The sequence below is a fragment of the Haplochromis burtoni genome, unplaced genomic scaffold (genome assembly GCF_018398535.1).
Source record: "Haplochromis burtoni strain Fernald_Lab_line unplaced genomic scaffold, NCSU_Asbu1 Contig_303, whole genome shotgun sequence".
Taxonomy (NCBI): domain Eukaryota; kingdom Metazoa; phylum Chordata; class Actinopteri; order Cichliformes; family Cichlidae; genus Haplochromis; species Haplochromis burtoni.
The window spans coordinates 575,046-601,048 of NW_024582664.1; the positions used below are offsets into that span (position 1 = coordinate 575,046).

Sequence of the window (26,003 nt, forward strand, 5' to 3'; positions counted from 1 at the left end):
CACCTTGTTGCTTTGACATCTTAAAGTGGTCATGTGATTGGCTTACCATGACTACTTTATTCCTCCTCAGTCAAACAGCAGCACTCATGCGGTTGTTTTGCCCCCTTATATTCAGGTGTTGTGCCAAAAAGCGATCGTTTGCCAGAAAGTGATTGCCGTCCACGGGAGCGCAAGCAGCTGTTTAAAACTATAGCGCCCAGATTACTTACATAGTAAGCTACTTCCATGCAACTGATATAAGATGTGGCAAGCTGAACAAAGCTTCAGCCGTCTGTTTGTTGAAAAATAGTAATGCGACTGCACCACATTTTCTTGTTAGTAACTATAACGGCGTTGTAACAATAGAAATAGTAATTAGTTAGATTACTCGTTACTGAAAAAAGTAACGCCGTTAGTAACACCGTTACTTGTAACACCATTATTCCCATCACTGCTGATCAGTAAGATAACCTGTGTTATAGAGTCTAAAAGTTGCTGGTAAGAATGACCTGCAGTAGCACTTCTTCCAAGACTGTGGGTGTAAAAGTACACTGCTGAACGAGCTGCTCAGTGTGAGGTGTTGTCCATGATGGATCTTAGCTTAGACAACATCCTCTCCTCTCCAACCTGCTCAATGGACTTCAGCGGCCAGTCCAGGACAGAGCTGGCCCTCTTGACCAATTTGTTGAGTTTCCCCCTGCCCCTCTCTGCCATTCCACCACTCCAGCAGACCGCAGCCTAAAGGATGGCAGACGCCACCACAGTGTCATAAAACGTCCTTAGGAGTGTTCTGTTCACCCCGAAGGATCTCAGCCACCGTTGCAGGTGGAGTCAACTTAGACCCTTTCTGTAGAGTGCATTTGTGTTCGTGGACCAGTCCAGTTTGTTATTGAGGTGAACCACCAGGTATTTATACTCCTCCACCGTTTCAATGCCGAAACCCTGGATGTTCACTGGTGTAATAGGGGTTGGCTTCTTGCTGAAGTCAATCTGTGGCATTGATGCAAAGTTGGTTTTGTTCACAGCAGCTGACGAAGTCATTGATGACCCCTCCTGTATTCCAGTTTGTTTCCCTTTGACACCTGACCCACAATGGCGGTGTCGTTTGAGAACTTCTGGAGATGGCAAGTGTCCGTGTTATAACTGAAATCTGCAGCGTACAGGGTGAAGAGGAAAGGGGCGAGTACTGTTCCTTGTGGGGGCCTGGTGCTACAGACTACCACCTCAGACACACAGTCCTGCAGCCTCACATACTGGGGTCTAACCCACTGCAGCTTCCCCCTTAGCACTGAGGGTTGGATTGTGTTGAAGGCACGGGAGAAATGAAAAAACATGACTCTCACAGTGCACCTGGTGCTCTCCAGATGAGAGAAGGCCCAATGCAGCAGGTAGATGATGTTCGGCTGGTAGGCAAACTGCAGCGGGTCTAGGTCTCTCCCGACTAATGGGCGAAGGTGGTGTAGTATGATCCTCTCAGTGGTCTTCATCAGGTGTAAAGTCAGTGCAAAGGGTCTGAAGTGGTTCGGCTCCTTGGGGTGCGTTGTCTTTGGGACCGGCACCACGCAGGAGGTCTTCCACAGAATGGGGACCCTCTCCAGACAGAGACTGAGGTTAAAGATGTATGTGATAGCCTCATAAAGTTGATCTGCACAGTCCCTCAATAGTCTGGAGCTGATTCCATCCGGACCCGTGGCCTACCTGGTTTTCATCTTCCTCAGCTGACTCTCTGTTCATTTCCTCTGTGTTTCCAGATCTGAAAGCCCTCCAAAAATTGTGGCATAGGCACACTTTTTTCAGGTCATCTCTGAATAAGCCTATGATTCAGAAGTTCATTCATGAGGATGATTGCAATTGGGTTGCTGGTAAGACCTGTTTACAGTGTAGGAGGTGCTCCAGGCATCCACAGGATTTTCTCCCTTTCTCCCAGAGTTGCTGTCCAGCAGAAAGCTGTGGGGTTGCTGGACCTGGTTAAAGAAAGCTGGGAGGAAGGTACAAGCCTGGCTAAGAATACAATTCAATACATGCTGGACCTGAGAGCAAAGCTGCACACATTGGGGAGGTTATGACCTTTAGTGGTCACGTGGCAAGTGGGTGAGGTAGACTATGAGGTGGTGCGGTGAAACAGAGGTGGAGCCACACAGGTATATCACCCCAATCTCCTAGAAACATGGAGAGATGCTGAGAGGCTTCTCTGATGAGTCTGAAGGAGAGAGATTAGTTGGGGCCAGAGGTACCAAATTCAATCATTCCCATCTTCCTCCATTGTGATGACCATCTCACACAGGTCCAGAGAGCAGATATTGCTACACTGCAACAGGAGTTTGTAGATGTGTTCCCCCCTGCCCAGCCATATGATTCCCATGGAGTGCCCCTTTGAAACACAGCCTGGTGTGACCCTGCGTTCACAACCTTACAGGTTACCTGAGCACAAGAGACAAATGGTTCAAAAGGAGTTGGCTGAAATGCTAAAGCTGGGAGTAATAGAAGAGTCACACAGCACGTGGTGTAGCCCCATTGTTTTTGGAGTAAAGAAAGATGGTGCTATATGGTTCTGTGTTGAATATCGCAAGGTGAATGAGATCTCACAGTTTGATGCCACGGGTCGACGAGCTCCTGGACTGGTTAGGCACTGCTCACTTTTTGTTACAATGCTTCTTCGGTTTGGCTTGTGTCAGATCCCCAGCGCCTCATGGACTGCATGCTGTGTCCACAAGCTACATATACTGCTTCTACCTAGATGATGCTGTCATCCACAGTGAGACCTGGGTGGAGCATGTGCAGTGGGTGGCAGGGGAGACTGGCTTTCGCAGCCGGTGAGCATCTTCTAATCATGCCTTCCCTATTTCAGTAGTGGCCATGCCGGAAAGGAAAAAGGAGTTGTGATAGTGTATTACACAGACAGATTTTATCTCATCAGTCCAAAAAATATTTTCCCAAAAGACTAATCAAGATGTTTTTTGGGCAAATGTGAAATGAAACTTTGTGCTCTTTTTGGTCAGCAGTACATCACAAGGTTTGGACAGCTGATGTGTGACCTTATTCTATATTCTAGTGGTAGATGAACATTTGACTCTAAAATGTATGTTTCAGGGTTCCTGGGTTGTTGATCCAGTGTTTTCAGTTTGTTTATGTTCACTGTTTATAGTCCATGTGTTTCCTGTCTTAGTGTGGAAACCTTCTGACTATGTGCATTATGTCTAGTTCCACGTCCTGTTGTGATTAGTTACATTAAGTTCAGCTGTGTACTCAACACTCTCTTATCACCATCATCATTAGCCTGTGTATTTAAGTCCTTTCCCTCAGTTCCTTGTCTTGTCATTGTAGTTGTCAATTCCACATGTGTATTTCAGTTCAGTTTGTCCCTGCTTCGTCTCCGCTGCCAGACGTTTCCGCACCTGCTGGTCCTGCTTCATCTCCACCACCCACAGCTCCCACGCCATCGCCTGTAGCTCCTCCACCCGCGACTCCCACATCGTCACCTGCAGCTCCTCTACCCGCAGCTCCCACGCCATCGCCTGCAGGATCCACCTCGTCTGGTCCTGCATGCCAGCCACCTGCCAAGCTGCCCAACAGCCTCCATTCACAGCTTGCCCTGTGTCACTGCCATTTTCTATGCGGGCCGTCCTCTGGATTGGCTCTAGCGCTGCTGTTGGCCATGTGGTTGCCCACCTGAACTGATTCAACTCAGCCGCTGGCCACGTGGCAACCCACCAGAACTAATCAATTTTAGACAGCCTTCTTTCTCATCATGCAGAAAGTAACAAATAATCTGCCAAGTGTGTGTGTCTAACTAGAAGCAATAGCGTTTGAAAGACACCATTGATCTGTTATTTATATTTGGTCCACATAGTGTGGAGGGTTAATAGCACTACTATGAGAGCGTACAATGGACAATAAATCATTTTTGTTTCAACAAATGGGCTATAAGAAATGTACAAATTAGTTACTCGGCAATGGGGAAGGTGTAATATAATTAGCTCACAAATTAGCCTATAATTACCTCATTTGCCTAATTATAGGCCAACTTCCAACCTTCCTTTTATCTAAAAAAATCGTGAAAGAGTAGTGGTAAAACAGCTAACTTATCATCTGAGGAGGAATGGAGTTTTTTCCTATCTGTGCTAGGATCAATTCTGTTTCCATTATATATTGTTCTCTTACGCAATATCAATAAAAGGCATAGCATACATTTTCACTCCTATGCAGGTACCCAGCTTTATCTAGCCACAAACCAGATGATACACATCAATTAGTTAAACTATAGGACTGCCTTAAGACACAAAGGCCTGGATGATCTCTAATGCTTCTAAATTCATATAAAACTAAAACTCCTAAATATCTTGGAATTTTTGAACAGGATATGGCCTGCAATTTGCATATTAAATTAACATGTAGGATTCCTTTCTTTCATATACACAATGTTTCTAAATTAGAAACATCTTTTCTCAGGGTGATCCTGAAAAATGAGGTTAGGCAAGGTTAGACTTCTTGACTACTGGAATTCATTATTATCAGGCTGTCCTAAAGACTCCTTTAAAAGCCTTCCGTTGATCCAAAATACTGCAGAAAGAGTAGGGGATGAGAACTAGAAATGGAGAGCTATTTTTGACAAATCATAAAGTTAGGACTAGATCAGGTGAACATGAATCCTCCCTTAGTTATGCTGCAGTAACTCTAGGCTACTTAGATACCATTAATTGCTGCCTCTCTTCCACAGCATGTCTTTTGTCCGGTCTTCCCCACTCTCATCCCCTATAGTCGCGGCAGATGGCTGCCCCTTCATGAGCTGGGTTCTGCTACAGGTTTCTTCCTGCTTAAAAGCAAGTTTTCCCTTCCCACTGTCACACTGTCTTTTAAAAAGACTAAAGCTTCATTTTTTAACAATCTTAGCCTTATTCTCTAACTGAAGACCCTCACCTAAAATGGCCACCACCTCATCGTCCTGGATGACCTCCAGCGATCCTGACACGACGAAGCAAAGGCTGTCCACGCTCTCTCCAGCATGATAGATAAGGTCACCAGGGGCACTGTGGATGGTCTGAAACTCCATGGCCAGAGCCCGCAGGCAGCCATCACTGGCCAGGCGAAATGCTGGGTGTTCCTTAAACACCTTCCTGTTGAGGTGGACACAGATGTCTGCTCGCATGTCCTTTGGACAAATCTGCAGCACCTGCAAACAGAGTTAGACCAAGGTGATGTCACACAGAGCCAGATAAATAATGATCATTGCTAAAATGTCATCAGTAGTTACATTCAGGATTTCCTAAGCTGACGTGAAAACAGAAATACAGTTAATGCAGACATAATGATGCTGCCCTTTTTATGCTTCATTTCCATGCTGATGAACTACATTCTACTTACTGTTCACCAGCAACTTTTGAAACTTATGAAATCCTTGAGATTGTTTTTCACTGTATCATCAAAACATTTAAAAACTAATATCAATAAAAACTAAAGTTGCACATGGAATAAACATTGTTCCACTGCCAAACCTTTTGGTCATGACTGCCTGAAGTATTGACTAAGTACAGGATTGGCTGTGGCACCTTCCTGATGTATTCATGGATCTTTGTTGTTTTATCCTGGACAACAAAGACACTAACTAGTTCTTGGCCTCCTTCCTTCTCTTTAGCATACAGTCTCAAGATGCTCGATTTAGGGTTTATACCCTCCATGCATGGTAATCAGCTTTGTTGTCTTGATGTCAGTGATTTCTATGTCCTCCTTTGGCCAAATTACTATTCCAGCAAGGTATCCGGTGGCCAGTGGGGCATAAGTGTCGATTGCCCAGATCTTGTTCATTCCATTCAGCTGACTGCTCAGGACTTGTCTTACTCTTTGCAGGTATTTAGTGGTTGCAGTTTTCGTAGCAGCCTCTTCATGGAAATATATTATGATTTATTTGTGCAGAAGAGTATGAATGGTTCCATTTTTTCAAAACTAACTTAAAAATTTAAGAATTCTGGTTTCAGTTTGGTTGGGCAGTGATACTACTGCTAAAACTGTAGCTATAACTGTATAGAAGCAAAAATTCATAATAAATAAAAATACAACCACAACCAGCTGTTTCACTTCCAATAACACAATGATTTGGACTGAATTCTTACCTTGTCAGTATCAATGCCTCTTGACATGGACCAGGTGGACACAATGTAGTCCATCACACGCTCACTCAAGCCTTTAGGGACCTGGTAGAGCTTGAGGAAGTCTCTCACACTGTTGAGCATCTCATGGTACCTGTTGGTGTTGGCATACATCTGCTGGAAGATGGTGGTGACGTTACCAAAAATGGTGGCATACAGCAGCGCTGTAAACAGAGGACAAAAAATATTAAGTTCTTATACTTCTCTACAAAACCTACTGTTACATTGTAGATGTTATATTGTCAAACCTGTCTTTATTATTCACAAAACAAAATTTCAGTGTCGCAGCAATCACTTCAGTCACTTGTAGATGTGCTCAAATACCATATTATAAGATATGAAATGCTAAAAACTTATTGTGTTACAGAATAAGTTTAAACAGAAAATACAAAAATGTGAAGACCATATGAAAGTCCAGTATGAGATGTATGAAATGCCTTTATCCATTAACTATCTAATTCCATTGACCACTGCCACAGTCATGCTTAAGCTGACAGAGGACTCTGAAGAGTCTTTTGATTCAAACAACGACAAATTACTCTGATAAATAATATGAAGGCGTCACATCAGACCATAGAAGATCTAACTCATCAGTCCAGGAATCTGCAGTCAATTTTCACTTACAGCCCTGTGACTGCTCTGTCAATGACGAGGATGCACACATCCTTGACAGGGAGGAATGCTGGTTGAGGCCATTTATATGAAAAGGGAAAGACCGTCTCTGAATCGCAGAGGGGGCCAAAGGGTACATCTTTCACCATCTCCCAATGCAGTGACTGCATCCTCTCTGTCAATGGTGCCCATGGCCATTGATCAGTGACCATTGATCAATGGTCACTGATCAATGGTCAGTGGTCACTAACATATTAATGACCATGAAACTGACCTCACGGCCCACTTTTAATCAGTGGTGCTAGGTTGGGTAGGAAATTTCTATCCATAGCAATGCTAGAATACTTGCACAAGTTGTCTGAAATTTCTGAAACTCCTCATTATATCAGCTACAAATAGCTCCTCATTTAGCTCCTAGTTCAAAGAGATTGAAGTGAAAGATAATAAAAAGTGACAGGTTTTTGAAAGTTTTTTTGAAATCAACAGCAGAGAAAAGACCAGATTTGTAAAAACACATCAACATGTTGTGTGATTCACTTAATAGACCTCAAAACACTCTTTGAAATAACAATGACAAAGAAGTGTTCCGGAAAGAAACATAATTTCAGTTTTATCATCTGTTTACTTTCTGTTAATCAGGCACTTAAATGTAAATGCTCAATAGTTGCAACTGATTTTTTATGGTTTAAGGTTTTTGTTCAGTGAAATCACAGTAGAGGACGGTGCAGACGTTTAGTAATCTTACAGCATTGAAAGGTTTGAATCTCCTTGTTGACTCTGGCCTTTTTTTGTGGAGTTTTAATGTTCTTACTGTGTCTGTGTGGGTGCTCTGGCTTCCTCCCACAGTCCTAACATATGCTTATAACATATACCAAGTTAACTGGGGATTCTAAATTGATCATCATTTTTGTTATAAAGCGCCGTGTGACTGTTTTTAACTGTGGCTTGTGTACTACATTACAGGACTGGCATTAATTTTGTGCTGTAAATCATACAGAGACATTCATTTCCCACCCCAGACTAACATATTAAAAAAGACAAACTCTCTGATTAGCTATTCTCACCTCATGTAAGTGATCATTTGAGAGGTGCTCTAAGCAAGAGGATATTTCTAGCAAACAGGCATTTTTTTTTTACTCTAAAGATGTTTCTTTGGAAAGTTCTGTTGTATTTCCTACAAGGTAATGAACATGTGCACTGGTGTTTCTCTGTATAAAAAAATTAACCTTTAGCAAATCCACAGCTCAGCCCATCAGTTGAGCCCATACAGTCTATCCCTGACTCAGCTGCTCTCCCTCACTGCCTGTCAGCAGTATGCACTCTGGGTCATCAGATCAATGCCGACCCCATCCAGCATGCAGCAGGAGCCTGCTGTCATCCACTATGAACACAGTCAAAGTGTGGAGCTGACCGCAGCATAGAGAACTTGCTGTGACCTCCCGAAAGGTTACTGTGCAGCCTCAGCACAGAGGTGGAGCTGAGTTGGTGTTAAAACAATAACAGCAGGTTCAGAACAGATGCCAGGTCTATAGGTCCACTACTGAGCTGTTGTGCACAGCAGTTAAGATGTTTCTTATTTTGTAACACAAACACACTCTAAGCTGAAACTTCTCTCCCATCTACCAAAGCAGTCAAGCTGCTTTAAAAAAAAAACTTAACTAACTTAACTAGTTAACTTCATGTTAAATGACAGTTAACAAACCTGTCTTCTGTGCGTTTTTCAAGTTTCAAGCCTTCCCTATGTCTATTCCTCGCCACTTCCCATTTCTTATGTACAGTCGTGTAAATATTTGTGATAGGTCATGTTGGGTTATTGTGGATTTGGGTGTCTTCTCACTTGGAGTTCTTCTCACTGAATAAAACATGTGTGATTTGATCGCTGAGTTTACTGAGCCTGCTTTTGGGTCCGAGCTGGTTCTGTGCTGAACCAGGGGAGGAGCACTGGCTTAGGCTGAAGTGTTTCTCACGTTCTGTCCAGTTTCCATGTGTCCGTATGATGCTATTCTGGGTGAGTTTAAAAAGACCTTTTCTCATCTTGCTTTTGAGGGCAGTGCGGCAAAGAGATTAAATTGAATTAAATCTCAGGCAGGGAAACGCAGTGCAGCAGAATTTATTATTGATTTTTGCACCGTGGGGTTTTCCATCATACCCTGAATGATCAGATGCAGGACCACCTGGCTTCCCGTGATGAGCTGGCCACATTCGAGGATTTGGTTGAGAGGAACTACTGAACCTAGTGATCTTTCTTCCTTTTCGCTTCCATTTCTCGTTCCGGTCCAGCTCCTTTGGCAGTTACTTCTGAAGAAAGGAAAAGGTACGAGGTATGGGGATACGGGTAGGCGGATCCACGGTTAGCTCTAAGCCCTGTCTAATGCTCCCTGTGACTATTAGCTTGCCCCGTGTGTCTCACTCATTGAATGCGCTCATAGATTTGGGCACTGAGCAGAGCTTAATCGACTTCGATTTCGTCAGTGAGCTTTGCCTTCCACTCATTCCTCTTGACTATCCCATCACAGCAACTGCACTCAATAATCAAGTATTCCCACAGATTACTCAACCTGCATATCACACCTACTCAGGTGAGAAGAGAGCTGGAGAGGCTCAGACAGGGGAAAGCAGCAGGACCTGCACAGCATTAGACCCACAGTGCTGAAGGCCTGTGCCTCCAGAAAGTCCCAGTGCTATGGAAAACATTGTGCCTGGTCCCAGTGCATAAGAAGAATCATCCAGCAGCACTAAATGACTACAGGCCTGTAGCACTAACCTCTCATATTATGAAGGTTTTGGTGAGACTTATCCTGGAAAACCTCAGACCCCTGGTGAGCAAGTCACAAGACCCTCTGCAGTTTGCATACCAGCCCCACTTAAGGGGTGGACAATGCAGTGATACATCTGCAGCAGAGAGCGTATTCCTCCCTCAACAGACACAACACCACAGTTCGGATAATTTTCTTTGACTTCTCTAGTGCCTTCAACACCATCTAGCCTGGGCTACTGAGAGAGAAGTTGGAGGACATGCAGGTAGAGGCTCCACTGGTCCAGTGGATCAGCGACTACCTGACAGGCAGACCACAGTTTGTGAGACTGCAGAGCTGCAGAGTCTGAACAGCAATATTGCAGCACTCCGGGGAACTGTTCTGTCCCCTTTCCTCTTCACCATCTATAGGGCCGACTTCAAGTACATCACAGACACTTGTCTCCTCCAGAAATTCTCTGATGACACAGCCATAATTGGAAGTGTGGGCATGGGAAGGGAAGAGAAGTACAGAGGAATGATCAATCGTGAGGTGGTGTGAGGTGAGCCACCTGCAGATGAATGTGGCCAAAACAAAGGAGCTGATGGAGGACTTCTGAAGAAACAGATCCTGCATTGGTGAGACTGACGTCGAAATAGTCACATCCTACAAGTATCTGGGAGTTCATCTGGATCACAAGCTGGAGTCGTCTGCCAACACAGAAGCTGCCTACAAAAAGGGTTTGAGCTGATTTTACTTCCTATGAAGACTCAGATCCTTATGCAGCAAGCTGCTCTATACGTTTTATCAGTCTGTTGTTGGGATCACCATCTTCTTTGCTGGGGCGTGCTGAGGTGCGGGCATCAAAGAGAAGGACACAAAAAGACTGAAAAAACTCATCAGGAAGGCTGAGTCTGTTGCTAGCATGAAGCTTGCCACCCTGGAGGTGGTGATCAGTAACAAAATGCTGGGAAGAGTGCTGGCAATCATGGACAATGACTCCCACCCACTCCATAACACACTGGACAATCTGAAGAGCAGTTTCAGCAACATGTTCCTTCAACCTTGCTGCCTGAGGGAATGTTACAGGAGGTCGTTCCTTCCCACTGCTATTGAAATCTTTAATTTATCTACGTGGACCAGATCCACACATGTGGAACAGCATTAATCACACCTCAATGCACCCTGGTCACTTTTGTACACCATGACATATTTTCACACATATTTGTCTTTTTATATTTATATGTATATTTATGTCTATACCTATATCTCTATATTTATCTATTTATCTTAATATTTATCTATCATAACTCTGTTTCTACACTCCTTTTGTGTGAGTGCTTGTTGTTTGTTGTAAACATGCTGATATGACAACTTAATTTCCCTAAGTTTCTCCGATTCTGATTCTGAACCCCCTTGAATCACTCACCTTTTCCACATTCAGGTTACTAGACGCTCTATCATTCTAAGTTTCCCATAGTTAGAGAAACACAATCGCCACATAGGTCGTAAAATCTCTGTGTGGGCTCTGTTTTACAATGCTTGCTTGAAAACCGTCTTTATGTTAAAGCTGAAAAATGTAAGTCTGGTACTTTCCCATGAGTCCCTGGCTAAGTCTGTGTTCCCCGCATGCTTCAAGAAATCCACAATCATCCCTTTGCCCAAGAACAACAAGCCCTCATGCCAGAATGACTACCGGCCAGTTGCACTGACTTCAGTGGTTACGGAGGTGTGCGAGACACTGTTCAAGAACATTATCTCTTCCTCCATCCCAAACACCACAGATCCGCTCCAGTTCGCCTGCTGACCCAACAGATCCACAGAGGATGCCATCGCCCATGTCCTGCACACCACCCCTAGCCACGTGGACAAGAAACAGAGTAACTATGTGAGACTGCTGTTTTTTGATTACAGTTCAGCGTTTAACACAAGAGTGCCCAGTAGACTGTTCACTAAGCTGAAGGATCTAGGACTCGACAGTTGTCTGTGTGCATGGGTGTTGGACTTCCTCACTGGCAGAACTCAGGTGGTGAGGGTGGGTAGGTGCATCTCGAACAGCATCACCATCAGCACGGGAGCGCCACAGGGGTGTGTACTGTCGCCAGTGCTCTACTCCCTCTATACTTCAGACTGTGTGGCCACCAGTGTTGGTCAAGTTACTTGAAAAAAGTAATCATCAACTAATTACTGATTACTTCCCAAAAAGTAATCCCGTTACTTTACTGATTACTTATTTACAAAAGTAATCAGTTACTTAGTTACTTATTTACTTTTAAAAACATGATTTATCCCCTAAATAGGTAATAAAGCAATAGATCTTTTAGCCCAATTCTACTTTTACTGCATAATCCATCATATAAAATGTAATCAAATGAAAAAGTCTCTTTTTAAACTTGTTTTATTTGTTTAACATTTAAACCTAATTTCTGCATTTCCCAGCATATAAAATAAAATAGTTTTTTGTGTTTACACTCACTCTATCAAATAGATGCACGTAAAACACAGCAGAAAATAAATAAAATCAAAGACTGAGCGGTCCTGTTGCTCTATTTTCACCTGTAAAGCAGGAGTGGGGTAGGCGGAGGTTTGCCCTGGTGCAGGTGTGCCGCAGCGGTCAGTGGAAGGATACGGCAGTTTCTCTGTGAATTACACATTGCTGTGGCAGCGTACTGTCGGTGCTTACTCAGACATTTAGGGGTTTTTTCGCTGTAAAAAGAAGTTTTCTTCCCACGCAGTGAGCAGCGGACACTAATGTTTTTATCACTTTTTACAGAATCAAACTCAAAGTAAGGTCAGTACTTCCACGCTTTAAACGCTGCACGCTCATACTCTCTCCCGCACTCGTCATATTATCCATTTTTGATCTGCACACAGCTGTCGCCACGAATGTCGCACTCATTTACGTCATTGACTCTCGAAAAAAAATCATGGTTTTAGTAACGCAGTAACGCACAGTGCTTACGGGAAAGTAACAGTAATCTAATTACCTTTTCTGCAATAGTAATCCCTTACTTTACACGTTACTCAAAAAAAGGAATCAGATTACAGTAACGCGTAGCCCATCTCTGGTGGCCACCCATGGCTCCAATACCATTGTGAAGTTTGCTGATAGCACAGTGGTGTTGGGCGGCCTACATGGATAAAGTGGATCTCCTCAGTCCTGGCATGGTCTGCCCACATTCAGGTCTAATCCAAAAAGGCTAGGCAGTGCCTGTATCATCTCCGACAACTGAGGAAGTTCGGGGTCTCTCCAGGGATCCTCAGGACTTTCTATACAGGCACTGTGGAGAGCATCCTCCATCACATCACATCCTGGTATGGGAGCAGCTGTGTCAGAGAACTGATCCATATGGCAGAACGCTGCTGCAGGGAAATTGAAGGCACCATCCGTCTCACTCTCAGAGAGGAACCAGACCCTGGCACAGGTCTACCCAATCGTCAATATGTACCACGATCTACCCATGGAGCTGCCCTCCATTGGGTCACCCAGGTGTGAGTTGAACAACTTCGCTATTAAAACATCATTTCTGGTGGGTGTCATTGGTTTTCCAAAGGAGCACATTTTGTTCCGTCACATAAGCTACCTACAGCCACTGAGACCCCCCTGGATAGGAACACTATTAGTTGAAAACTTGCCATATTTTTGCATGGTGCACAGTTTGTCCTCAATGAATTTGAGGAAACTACACAAATTGTAAATGAAAGAACAAAAGTCAGACCTAAAGCAGCAAATGAGCAGTATCTGAAAGACAAAAATTCAACAAAGACCTAAGTGACTATCAAGAAACATTTCTTAAAGAATTGAAATAGGGAGAAAAAGCTAGGCTATGTCACAATACAGAAAAGATGGACTGAAAAGCAGTGGCAACAAGTTATGGAGTGATTAATACAAATTAGAAATTTTTGGTTCATTGTTAATATTTACAGAGGACATCAGGAGAGATGTACAAGACTGAGTGTCTACACCAATCTAATATAGTGAATGCGATGTTATGGATGGGGCTGCATTTCAGCAAGTGGTGCTAGGGATTATAAATGCAGTGGCTTAATTTTTCAATATGACAAAGATCCGAAACACACTGCCAGTGCAGTAAAATTTGGATAGAGGAACACAAAATGGAATGATATTGGTCACGCAGTGACTCCACGGAGCTCAGGCTTCAACATTATTGAAGGGATCATTTTGACAGAAAACAAGTAAAGGCATTCAACCACCTAAGAACAGCTTTGGAATTACCTTTTTCCCAAAGATTGTTTCAAAAATTACATGAAAGCAAAAGAGAGAAAGAAAGTTAAGGCTATGAAGGAATAAAGAATAAAGGATACAAATCTAGAATTGACTTTCAAGTTCATTAGGAAACGTTTTTGATTATGTCAAACATACTGTATTTTGATGTATGCTTTTCCATGTTTCAAGAAATTGCTGGACCTATTTACCATTTTTCTAGCAAAATACATAGAAATGGGGATGGCTCAAAACTTTTGCACATACATTTATCAGTATGAATGCATGTGTGTTTTTCACATTGGGCCATGTAGGTTTGTCCCCCCCCCTCCCCCCCTTTAATAATAACATCTTCTTTCACTGAATTTTGTGTTTACTTGTGTTATCTTTGCGAAATACTTAAATCTGTTTGATGATCTCAAACATTTAAGTGTGGTAAATATACCAAAAACAAATTTGGGAAATCATGAAGGGGACAAACACTTGTTCACACCACTGTAGATGGCTTCTTGCACTCCTCTTTTAAGCCATCTATCTTCTTCTTCTTATCCTTTAGATGCAGATAGACAGCTCTTCTATGTTGTGCCATGGGTTTACTGAGTGGCTGTTTCTTTTCTCCAGTGTAGATGTCCGAGCCTCACCGCACTGCATAGCATACACTAATTTGCTTGTATGCTATGCAGCCATTTTGTTTAGCTTGTGTTTGGGAGTTTTCTCCTTGGGATTAACCAGTTTTTGTCTGAGGGTGTTGCTGGGTCTGAAGTACACTGGGATGTCATGCGTGAATAAAATTCTCTTGAGTTTCTCTGATAAACCTGATAAACAAAGAATGACAGTGTTGTTCCGTTTGTCATTCTGTTTGCCCAAAGTTGGTGTCAGACCTTCTCTCCTGTGCATCTTTGCTGATTTGATGAAGGCCCAGTTGGGTTTAACAGTTTTCTTTAGATGTGTGTGTTCCTTTTCTTTCCCTTCTGGCTTAGAGGGAGCGTTTTCTACCCAGTGTTGCAGGGTCCTTATTACTGCAAATTTGTGTTCCACAAGGTAGTGGGAGTCAAAGAGTAGGTACTGGTCTGTGTCTGTGGGCTTCGGGTAAACTTCAGTGTTATTCATTCTCCTCAATGTGCACTGCAAAAATGGCAAACTATTATTCTGTAACTACTGTACTCTGTACCACCATTTGGTTTTAGAGCTACAGAAGATTCTTGGTTGAGAGATGAAAAGTCCTCAAGAAACTTAAAGAAATTTCATGACGAGGTTCTTTCCAAGCTCCTTAGGCTACATAAAATGGTGAATCTCTTGGTATTATCACAGAAGTGATGAACAGATTTCAGTCCAGTATCTCTGATGTAGATATCACAGATGTAGAATGTTCTGGAAAGGAAATTAACCATCTATTTTTGTCTTTCCTGCAGATTCCAACCTGATATTGCAGTTAGCATTATAACTCTCTCACTCGTATTCCTAATGACCCAAACTGATTCTCCAGAGGCTTTCAGCCACTTTGTGGACAAGAAAGGTGTGCTAATTACAGCTTTCATTCCTTTCGTTCCTTGTGAATTCTAATAGGAAACCAAATGGTCTACCCAGACCAGACTGTTTGGTAGCTTCAATATAGTCTCAGTACAGCGTCTTTACAAGAGTTTCAAAGGGACAAGCTCTCACAGCCACATAAATCACTGCACACTCAAAAACAGCAACTAAAACTGGGTTAGAAATGGATTTTCATTAAACACTCTGGGGCCTAATTTCAGAGGTTTGCTGCCTAACAATGCCATCACAAATCAGATATTTTCATTATTTTCAATTTACAAGCGAAGCTTTAGACACCTATTTCATTTGATTACCTTTTCTGCAACATTAGGTGTGTGAAGCTGATCTAGGCTAACAGACTGTAGATTCTGATATGACACAAGGTGACAGGAGCTTCCGATCAAGGAGACAAATTGTCAACCCTACAGCTCCTCATTCTTCAGCTCAGTGAGGAAAAGCTTTTACGCGCAGATGTCCTCTCTGCTCTGGAAAACATGAAACTGTCTGCTTGCCTTTACTTTCAGCAGTTACATAAAATAGACTGTTATTTATAGTGCAAAGACAAAGACATTAGAATAGAAAGATTTATCTTCTGCAGAGTAGGAATGGGAACAGAACATTTTATGATATTGTTGGTGGGAAAAAGAAAAAGAAATGTATCTTCTGGAGAGTCTGAATACCAAGAGCAAATGCAATGGAAGCCTAACAATAGTTTCTGGGAGGGGTCAGCAATTCCGCAAGAAAAAAAGACAGTGGTATTGTCAGTGGTATTTCTAGTACACTAAACTAGATGGAGATGAATAGTTTTCTATATTTAAATTTATATATTTTCTATATATATTTAAATACACTCAAGTTGGAGAACACAGGATGTTACATTAATTTTGCTTCGAAAGACAGTTGGAGGTCTAACAGGACTATTATCTATAAACTAAACCTGAACTTAAAAACACAGACATTGCACACAGTCCTGTGGTTTAAGTTTACCTAGTCCTGCATTTATATACATTAATATAAACCAAACACACATAAGAATAGGACAGGATATTTGATCATTAAAATATTATTCACGTGTAGGTTGACTGACAGAGCTATGAATCATAATATCCTCTGTCTCTGGATGTTTCATTTTGACAGTGTTGTGAGAAGCTTTTGCTTATATTAACAATGACGGTAACAAAGGCTGTATGTTGTGAAAGGCCTCTCTGGTAGCAGCTGACTAGAGCTTAAAGAGCATGCTTTAGCTCCTTACTTTTCGGGTGTACAGTATAACTACAGATATTCCAGGATTTACCAGGTTGTATACTGTAACGTTAGGTTGGTTAAACATGGCAAAGCCTAGACTAAGACTTTACAGATTGCTGAAACTGCCTTAATATCAATGGGGAGATGTTTGACAATCCAGTCAGAGTCATAAAGAACTAAAATAAGTTGTTTTGAAAGGAAGAAATGATTTACGAGCAGTACAAAGAGAGTGCAAGAGATAATCTGGAGACTATAGAAAGAGACCTGGTCTCAGCATCATGGAGTCTGTCTGGTGTCATAAGGGGAAAAAAAGACACTGAGAGAGTCAAATCCACAGAAAAACTGGTAAGTTCAGCAATTTTCCTGCCAAGTACCTTGATAAACTCAAAAAACAACTGGAAGGCAGAAATGTTTTGCATATTTGGCACAGAGAAATGAAATAAGTTGAAAGGAAATGACAAGGACTCACATCCAATCATCATCATGGCTACAGCAAAGATCTTCTCTCCATCTGTGTTTGGTGCTATGTTTCCAAAGCCAATACTGGTCAGACTGGTCATGGTAAAGTACAACGAAGTGATGTAGGCTGAGTCTTTACCGGGCCCGCCCTCCCAGATGCCTGAGCTCGAGGCATTGAATCTGTATGGCGTCCCAACTGTCTCTCCTAACAGGTACAACCAGCTGTCCATCCTCACAGTGTTGGTGTTCTCATCAATCACCTCATAGTATCCGATGCTGTACCAGATACAGGCCAGCCAGTGGGCTGCCAGGCCAAACACACAAACCAGCAAAACCAGCACAGCAGCGCCATACTCAATGTAATGATCCAGCTTTCTGGCAACTCGACCCAAACGCAGCAGACGTACCACTTTGAGAGAGCTAAAAAGGCTGCTGATTCCCTGCAAGTGAAAGAAGAGATAAAGCAGATAAGAGAAAATATGACACCGTAGGAGGGAGGGGGACAAATAAAGAGAAAAAAGGTGAAAGAAGAATACAGAAACAATTAATTTTATGAAAGATTTTTCTTGTTTCAAACATTCAGCTCATCATGGGAATCTAAGGGGCCTTTTCCATCAAACATGCTGGCATCAGTTCACACAAACTGTGTGCTTATAATAACTTTGCTATTATTGTTATTTTTGCCATGTAACCTATAATTATGCAGGATCACATCATCATCTAATCAGTATGTGACATGTCAGTCACGTATCTTGTTATGTGAAGATCTTGTTGAATGAGTGTAAACTTGAACCAGATCTCAAACAAAAGGAAACAGATTTTATCAATAAAAACAAACTGTGAAATATTGATGTCTTTATTTTTGCTGTCCATTGCATCTTTTAGCCTGCATCAATCTCGATTGTAATTTCTCATGTAATAAAACACTTTTAACTGTTATTCCACTCAGTGTTACGTATTTATATTGGGGCCTCTCTTTGTGTTGAGTGGAAACTGAGTGGAGACTTTCATTGATGCTTTTTTTTTGGAAATGGTTGACCTGAAAATTCACTTCATTACAAGCTGTTTTCTTGCTCTTCCTTCATTTGTTTTCTTTGATTTGTCTTCAAATTATTATATAAACTGCTGTCATCCACAGGTGTTTTATTTAATCTAATTTCATGAATCAAATGTATATTATGACAATCCAGACATCGCAATTTGTCATATAATTGCTTTGCTGACTTGAGGAGTGGTCTTGCTGGATCAGATCAGTTGCATATCATTTTCTGTGAATGCTATAAGCCACTGCTTAATGAAATTCAAACATAGGAAAGGATATAAAGAAAATCACAGTCTATTATCTGGAGTGTCAGCAGTTTCATTTTTAATATAAGCATATTTTGAATTTGATACCAATAACATTTCAGACAGACATGTTCCCACTGTTGTTGTATAATATAAACATTTGTGTGCAGAAAGAACTTGCTTAACTTATATAATTGCTATGTATAAAGTTTTGAGGCTTCTTCCTTGGCATGACATTAGTTTGGGCAGTTTGAGGTGTTTTATTTTTATTATAAGTTTATTTTATATTTCTTGTACAGTCCAAATTACAGTTTAAAAAGTTTTTAGGCCACCAACATTAGAAGAGTTTATCCTCTTGCCATCACAAATAGCTTTGCAAAATTTATTGCAAGCTTGTGTTAGTCCTGCATCAGGTTGGTGACCTGTTCAGAGTGTACCTCGCTATGGTAGCTGAGATAGGCTACAGCCACCTTGCAACCCTAATAAGGATAAGTGGAAAAGAACGGATCAATAGATCTCTTTATTCACCAACTTTTCCCCCCCTTATTTCTAGGAATACCAACAAATCATTTGTTTTGTCCCCCCCCCCCCCCCATGTCCTTGACATAATTCATTAAAATGACTGTTAAATGATATGTTCTGTTTTCTGGTTATCATAGAAATAATTATTTATTGATGACAATACATGTTAATAAGAAGCTGAACTGCCATGTTTGCTTTATTTTTTGTTATTTTTATTTTGTAAGACTGTTAATCCAACATTCTAATCTAATTCTAATCTATAATTTCAGTACATGACACCAAACCAATTGTGATGATATGGTCTGACACAGAACATGATGGCAACAGTATTGAATCCCATTGTTGAATCCCATTTATTTTAGTTTAGTTGAATTTGTTTTTCTTTCATGCCTCTACAATCTTGCGTTGAGATCAGGGGTGGTACCTCTGGATTGACAAACCAGGGGTGTGGTTCCCATGTTCATATAAGGGAGACCGGAAGGTGTGCTCCAACTATGGGGGGATCACACTCCTCAGCCTCCCTGGGAAAGTCTATGCCAAGGTGCTGGAGTCTGTCCGTTAGTCCAACCACGGTACAGGAGGAACAATGTGGTTCTTGTCCCAGTCATGGAACACTAGACCAGCTCTTTACCTTCTTGAGGTTACTTGAGGACGCCTGGGAGTTTGCCCAACAAGTCTACATGTATTTTAAGGACATGGAGAAGGCATTTGACCGTACCCCTCAGACTGTCCTGTGGGAGGTGCTTCGGGAGTATGGGGTGTTTGGCCCATTGCTATGGGCCATTCGATCCTTATACAACTGCTAAAAGAGCTTGGTCTGCGTAGCCAGCAATAAGTTGGACTCATTGGGTGTTGGACTCCACCAGGGCTGCCCTTTTCTGTTCAGAATTTTTATGGACAGAATTTCTAGGCGCAGCCAAGTGGGGGAAGGCTTATACTTGGGTGGTCTAAGAATCTGATCTCTGCTTTTTGCAGATGATGTGGTTCTATTGGCTTCATCAAGAGACAGCCAGCAGCTCCGAGTGTGAAGCAGCGGCAATGAGAATCAGCACCTCCAAATCTGAGGCCATGGCCCTCAGTCAGAAAAGGGTGGAGTGCCGACTTAAGTGCAGGGATGAGTTCCTGCCCCAAGTTGAGGAGTTTAAGTATCTCAGGGTCTTGTTCATGAGTGATGGGAGAAGTAAGCAGGAGATTGACAGACAGATTGGTGCTGCAGCAGCAGTGATGCCCTGTACCGGTTCATCGTGGGGAATTGAGAGCTGAGTATAAAAGCGAGGCTCTCAGTTTACCGGTTGATCTATGTCCCTACCCTCACCTATCGTCACGAGCTTTGGGTAGTGACCAAAAGAATGAGATTGCGGATACAAGTGGTGGAAATGAACTTTCTCTCAAGGTTTACCTGGCCTCTCCCTAAGAGATAGGGTGAGGAGTTCAGCCATTCGGGTGGGGCTCAGAGTAGGAAAGGAGCCAGTGAGGAAGTTCAGGCATCTGACAAGAATGCCTCCTGGGCGCCTCCTGGGTGAGGTGTTCTGGGCATTGAATGAGGCTACGGGGCAGACACAGGAAACACTGGAGAGATTATTTTTCTTGGCTGGCCTAGGAAATCCTTTGACAAGCTAGAGGAGGTACCCAGGAGAGGGAGTCCAGGGCTTCTCTGCTTAGGCTGGCCCTGCAACCTGGCCCTGGATTAGCTGAAGAAAATGGATGGGTGGATGGATGGATGGATGGGTGGATGGATGGATGGATGGATTTTCTTTCTTTTTCTTCAGTCTGTGATACTTCATTCTGTAATAGGCTGGCCAAAACAAAAATGATAAGTCAGTGTTTAATTTCACCAACAAATCCATTACAGTGTAAAATGTTGATTCTATTCTTTTTATTGTCAAAATTGTTTAGATTAAAATGAAATCAGTTATACTACCCAATAAGGTAAAAGACTAAATGAAAAAACAAGTCAACTTGTTGTTATGTTGATGTACTGAACACTGCAGCTTCTAATAAAAAAATATTAGCTGCACAAATTGTGCTAATTCATAAGCAACAGCACTGTTAAAGTATTTTACAATCAGTATCATTACAAAATAGAAACAATCGAGGAGCTCATGTGACACTGTAAAAATCCAGCCAGGTCTACTAAAGGTCAAGATGAATGGAGGGGTAAAGATGTTGGTGAAATAGCCACAAAAAGATAAAGACAGTCAGTCCAGATGACATGCCTATGGAGGTATGGAGATGTGTAGAAGAGCAGGCAGTGGACCAGTGGAATGGGGAAGAGTACTCAGGGGTGCCACCAGGGATTTGGGGCCCCATGAAAAAAATATTAGCCCAATTTAATATTAGTTTAATGTTGCAAATCACGGTGGCCCTAAAAATATAACACTGTGCAAAGATTGGGTTTTAATCTGATTTAGCTTAATGAAAGCTCTCTTCCAGCATGCTGAGACTGTACACCCAGCAGAACAAGGAAGACTGAGGACTGGTGAGTGTCAGAACCACTTTCCAGGATGACACAACAAACATCCATCAGGAAGATGGCCAGAACAGACTGTGTGCTTAGTGAATACAGCAGGCAACAGAAACCTGAGAAAGAAGAGGAGCAAAGAGAAAAATCATCAGGCCCCTGCATAGTACCCCTGGCAGATAGAGGAAGTGGCACAAGATCATACCATGACAGGCAAGACCCCAGATGGAGGCAGTGTAAAGTGCCCCTGAGACAGCCCAGCACATAACAGCAGAGGTCAAAATGGGACAGGAAGAAGGAACATGAGGAGCTAGCGAACTAAAGGTGCTGAGAGAAGAACTTGAGTAGATGTGAAAGGTGAAGGCAATACCCAGTGGTAATCAATGCTCTTAGTGCAGTGACTCCCAAACTAAGGGAGTGTCTCCAGCAGATCCCTGGAACAGCATCCAAGATCTCTATGCAGAACAGCACAGTCCTAGGAACAGATAAGATACTGTTGAGGTCCCTCAAGCTCCCACGCCTCTGGCAGAGGACCTGAGCTTGAAGGATAAAGTCTGCCAGCAGGGGCAAGAGGGGAATTTTATATATATGCATTTTTTTGCCTTTTAACTAAAAGGTAATATACACTACCAGTCAATTTAATTAATTTCATTTAATGGTTTTTCTTTATTTTCATGACTATTTAAATTGCAGCTTCTCACTGAAGGCATCAAAACTATGAATAAACACATGTGGAATTGTGTAGCAAATGAAAAACTATGAAGTAACTCATAACATAAATTCTAATGTTTTAGGATTTAGATTCTTCAAAATAGCCACCCTTTGCTTTGATTACTCCTTTGCACACTCTTGGCATTCTCTCATTGAGCTTCATGATGTAGTCACCTGAAATAGTTTTCACTCCTCAATCGATCTCATCCCAAGCATCTCGATTGGGTTTAGTTTAGGTGACTGTGGAAGCCAGGCCATCTAGAGCAGCACTCCCTCACTCTCCTTCTTGGTCAAATAGTCAAATAGCCCTTACCCATCCTGGAGGTGTGTTTGGGGTCATTGTCCTGTTGAAAAATAAATGATGGTTCAACTAAACGTACACCAGATGGGATAGCACATCTCTGCAGGATGCTGGGTTAGCCATGCTGACTCATTGTGCCTTAATTTTTGAATAAATCCCCAACAGTTTGACCACACCATCACACCTCCTCCTCCATGCTTCATGATGGGAACCATGCAAATAGAGACCATCCCTTCACACAAAGACACAGTGTCTTTGTGTGAGGAGATGGTCTCCATATGCATGGTTGCAAACATCTCAAATTTGGACTCATTAGACCAAAGCACAGATTTCCACTGGTCTAATGTACATTCCTTGTGTTTCTTGGCCTCCCCTGAACAGTTGATGTAGAGATGTGTCTGCTACTGGAACTCTAATCTGAGGTACTCTTGACTAGCAATTTTTGAGGCTGGTAACTCAGATGAATTTATCCTCAGCAGCAGAGGTGACTGTTGGTCTTCCTTTCCTGGGGCGGTCCTCATGTGAGCCACTTTCATGATAGCACTTGAGGGTTTTTTCGACTGCACTTAGGTCAGTTCCTTCATCGTGATTATGCAAATTCTCATGACCACTGATCAACAACCACTGATCAAAGACCACTGATCAATGGCCATGAATACCATTCACAGAGAGTTGGGGAATGGCTGCAATCACAGCACTGTAAGATGGCTTACAGAAGCCCCCTCCTCGATTCCCTTTTCACGTAAATGTCCTCCTTGATTCCGCGCTCAAACCAGCGTTCCTCCCTGTCCAGGATGTGTACATCCTCATCATTGAAAGAGTGTCCACTGGCCTGTAGGTGTAAATAGACTGCAGAGTCTTGGCCTGACAAGGTAGCTCTTCTGTGTTGTGCCATTCGGTTCGCCAGAGGTTGTTTGGTTTCCCAAATGTATAAATCCTGGCAATCCTCCTGGCACTTAACAGCGTACACTATGTTACTCTGTTTGTGTCGGGGGACCTTTTCCTTGGGGTGGACCAATTTTTGGCGCAGCATTTTTTGAGGTTTGAAACCCACAGAGACACGGTGTTTAGAAAAATTATGTCTCAACTGTTCCGATACTCCTGACACGTATGGGATCACTACAGGTTTTCGCTTCGTCAGCGGTTATCCTTCTCTCCTGGATCGGCTGGAGCTTTCTTTAGGAGCCTTCCCAGCTTTGACAAATGTCCAGCTGGGATAACCACATTTACTCAGGGCCTTCTTGATGTGATGGTCTTCTGCTTCTCTGCCCGCCGTGTCTGTGGGGATGGTGTTGGCTCTATGTTGTAGCGTCCTGATGACACCCAATTTATGCTCCAGTGGATGATGAGAGTCAAACCTTAAATACTAATCCGTATGCGTAGGTTTCCGGTACACATCGACTTTTAGATGTCCCCCTTTACTGATGGAGATCTCACTGTCTAAGAAGGCAAACCTGCCACTTTTCATATCCTCCCTGGTGAATTTGATGTGTCTGTCCACCAAGTTAATGTGATCCGTGAATTGTGGTACGTCCTGATTTTCACCCAAGTGTCATCCACATACCTGAACCAATGACTTTGTGGTGTTCCAAGGTAGACAAAATAAAGCCCTCTTTTTCACTTCTTCCATGTACAAAATTTGCCATGATGGGTGAAACTGGGGAACCCAAGGCACACCCATGTTTCTGCCTGTAGAACTGACCCTTGTATGTGAAATAGGTGGAATGAAGACACAGTTCCAAAAACAAACACACTTTTTCAATGCGGAGAGTGGTCCTGTTGCTGAGGTTGGGATCATCCTGTAATCTCTTACGAACTACCTCCCTTCCATGACTGGGATGCAAGTGAAGAGAGATGTAACATCGTACAAGACCATGGTTTCATGTGCCTCCATAATGACATCTCTCACCTTCTCAACAAAATCCAAGGGGTTCTGAATGTGGTGTTCAGAGCTGCCTACGAGCGGGTTGAGGACCAAAGCCAGAAAATAAGAGATGTTATAGGTAACCAAGTTGATCAAAGGAGCTTTCAAAGAAAAGCGTCTGGACTTCTTTAAGTTGCTTGAAGACCACTCCCACTAGGTTTAAATCTGGGACTCCCCACCATTTGACCTTAGAACTGAAGAAGCTTCTCGGATGAGAGGTGAAACGTCTTCAAGCAACTTAAAGAAGTCCAGACGCTTTTCTTTGCAAGCTCCTTTGACTACGATGACCTGGATGACTGAGAACCTTCACAGACATAACCAAGTTGATCATACAGACAATCGGTCTTAAAGGTGCATCCTATTTATGTATCTTCGGTAAACCATACAGACTTGGTGTAGATTCCTCTGGGTATAGCCTGTGGTATGAGGTCCGGTCAATAGCATTGTCCTGTTCTAACTGCTTCAGATGGTCTATCACCCTCCTCCTGTAGTCACTTCCTTGGTCTCGTTTCAGGGACTCATATGTATTTTCGTCACTAAGCAGTGACAAAATTTTCTCATGATAGTCTTTCTGGTTTAGCGAAACTGTACACCTACCTGTCTGTGCAGGTTCTCTGTCATCGTAGACTACAATGACCGTTCTCGGTCATTGTAGTCTAAGGAGCTTGGAAAGAAAAGCGTCTGGACTTCTTTAGGTTGCTTGAAGACGTTTCACCTCTCATCCGAGAAGCTGGGTGTAGGTCATAATCAGCCAAGGTTTTGGGTGAGCTCGTTGTGAAACCTAGCCCCACCCTATCATGTGATTTCCTGAGGTTAGAGGCCCAGGAGAGGGCATTAAGGCGTTTGGGAAGGGATCTCAGAACGGGCATTAAGGCGTTTGGGAAGGGATCTCAAAACTGGATTATAGATGGTGTCGTAAACCACCGTAAACCACCGCTCAAAGAAATTCGCTCACAGTGGACATAAATGGCTTCTTTTAATCCTCTTTCAAACCATCTGTCTTCTCTGTCCGAAATATGTGTACATTGGCATCCTCAAAAGACTGACTCTTGTCCTTTAAATGCAGATGGACCGCCGAGTCTTGTCCCATGGAGGTGTCTCTTCTGTGTTGTGCCATGCGTTTATGAAGTAGTTGTTTGGTCTTACCAATGTAGAGGTCTGGGCATTCCTCGCTACACTGTACAGCTTGTGTTTAGGAGTTTTGTCTTTGGGATTAACCAGTTTTTGTCTGAGTGTGTTACTGGGTCTGAAGTACACTGGGATGTCGTGCTTGGAGAAGACTCTCCTTAGTGTTTCAGATACATTGGCTACATAGGGGATGACAATATTGTTGCGTTTTTCATTCTTATCTTCCCTAGTGTCTGATCTTCTTTTCTGTGCCTCCTTGCTGACTTGATGAAAGCCCATCTAGGATAGCCGCATGTTTTAAGCGCTTCCTTTACATGTGTGTGCTCCTTTTTTTCCCCTTCAGGCTTAGAGGGAACATTCTCTGCCCGGTGATGTAGGGTCCTGATTATTCCAAGTTTGTGTTCCAGTGGGTGGTGGGAGTCAAAGAGGAGGCACTGGTCCGTGTGTGTGTGTGGGCTTCCGGTAAACTTCAATGTTGAGGGTTCCATTCTCTTCAGTCCAGAAAAGGCAAACAGTTATCCTTTGTGTCTTCCCTGGGGAACTTGATGTTTTTATACACAACGTTAATGTGAGCAATGAAGGATTCCACTTCTCGTGTTTTGATTTTGACCCAGGTTTCATCTACATATCTGTACCAGTGGCTAGGTACTCTCCCTTTAAAAGAGCAAAGAGCATTTCTTGAGCAACCTGGAACTTACGAGGTCAAAATGGGAGATGCTCCCAAGGGTGGTGGAGAATGAC

At 42.7% G+C, this 26,003-nt stretch overlaps 1 protein-coding gene across 2 annotated transcripts in view; it reads right to left on the bottom strand.

Moving 5' to 3' along the window:
• The window catches only part of LOC102297858 (potassium voltage-gated channel subfamily H member 1), a 106,194-nt gene that overhangs the window by 57,094 nt on the left and 23,097 nt on the right, over nucleotides 1-26,003 (bottom strand). For both annotated transcript variants that reach the window (XM_042228093.1, XM_042228094.1), the window contains exons 7-9: nucleotides 16,939-17,368; nucleotides 6,087-6,286; nucleotides 4,897-5,149 (exon numbers count right to left, since the gene is read on the bottom strand). In XM_042228093.1, the coding sequence (XP_042084027.1) occupies nucleotides 4,897-5,149; nucleotides 6,087-6,286; nucleotides 16,939-17,368 (883 nt within the window). The remainder of the gene's footprint in view (nucleotides 1-4,896; nucleotides 5,150-6,086; nucleotides 6,287-16,938; nucleotides 17,369-26,003) is intronic.